Source organism: Olea europaea, unplaced genomic scaffold (assembly GCF_002742605.1).
Source record: "Olea europaea var. sylvestris unplaced genomic scaffold, O_europaea_v1 scaffold31143, whole genome shotgun sequence".
NCBI classification, from domain to species: Eukaryota; Viridiplantae; Streptophyta; class Magnoliopsida; order Lamiales; family Oleaceae; genus Olea; species Olea europaea.
The window spans coordinates 1-1,324 of NW_019249902.1; the positions used below are offsets into that span (position 1 = coordinate 1).

General features: G+C 37.1%; 1 protein-coding gene across 1 annotated transcript; it reads right to left on the reverse strand.

The window, feature by feature from the left end:
- Positions 1–5: 5 nt before the first annotated feature.
- LOC111385288 (kinesin-like protein KIN-14Q) lies at positions 6–1,135 on the reverse strand (the record flags this gene model as incomplete). The annotated part of the gene is made up of 5 exons (XM_023009672.1): positions 6–119; positions 203–366; positions 453–490; positions 668–883; positions 974–1,135. Coding segments are annotated over 5 exons (694 nt in total), but the record flags the coding sequence as incomplete, so codon positions are not given.
- Positions 1,136–1,324: the final 189 nt, after the last annotated feature.

The window sequence follows — 1,324 nt, forward strand, 5'->3', positions numbered from 1 at the left end:
TGCAAGTTTCTGTTTTTCGCGTCTTTTTCCTTTATCTTCACCTCAAGACCGTGATTAAAATCCTCCATCTTCTTAACTTGAAAATCCTTACTCTTCAAATCTTGTTTAAGTTTTTCTACCTTCATAGAAAACCTATATTTAAGGATAAAGGTACAAACTCTACATTAGAAGTACTCTTTCGTATTAGACTTAATACTATTACCATTTGTTTGTGCTTGAAGAGCTCAGTGCTGTCCATTTGCTTCTTTGCAGGACCTAGCTCTATTCCTCTAACTCTACTTGCAAAATTTAACGAGCAAAAAGTCTCGGTCAGGTCATTCTCATTGGGACTGATCTGCACAAACATCAACGTCTTTGAATCTCCTCCTGTAGATAGGAATCCAGAATTTTTAGCTTCCATTCAGACTATGTAATCTGAAATGATATAAATTTTATGCATATACAAGTATTACCTAAAGAGTCTTGAAGCAAGTGAGTAAGCTTGGAGTTCCTACATTGTAATGGCGAAAGAAGATTTAGATAGATAAATATAGAAACCGGAATCATAAAATGGATTGCTATAAGTGGACATTAAAAAGACTTGAACCCCCATCTAAAGACTTGAGTTGTCAGAGAATGAACACATTTTTGGATATTTAGTCGTCAATGAGCATATATCCGTCTATACCTGAACGGAATATGTGGGCTCTTGGTAGCAAGAGCATATATCACGTCTCCAAGTGCGGATAGCGATCTATTAATATTCTGGGTTTCTTTTAACCTTTCGCCCTGTACTTCCGTCTTAGCTATTCTCTCACTTCCTGCTAGGTCAACAAGCCATAGCTTGCTTCTTGTGCATTCACCATTAATTAGATTCTCTCCCTTCACCATTACACAGTGCATGCTGCATTTGTGAAAACACGCAAGTGCTCAGCATTAGTCCTCCTTTGATGAAAGCCACCTAAATGGAATGAGGTGCAAAAAGAAAGCAAACCAATGTGATCTGCTACTGTGCTCATTGGCATTAGTTGATCCAACCGCCCTTCCATTACTGCCAGTCCGAAGGACTTCCCATACTTCATTCACATTGGTCACTCGAGCTTCAACAATCCCAGGAACATGATGGCCTCCTTCAACTACTTGTTTTATCTCAAGCCTGCCAATAGTCAAAATGTAGTCAGATTAAGCTATAGAAAAATATTCAGTTAAAATGCAGTGTAATCATCTCTAACTTAAACTAACTCCTAAAAAATTTAAATATTTACTAACTGAACATGATAAGTACTATTGCTTGCCGAGTTTCTATTTGTGTAGAGTGTATATATATATACACTCTACACAAATA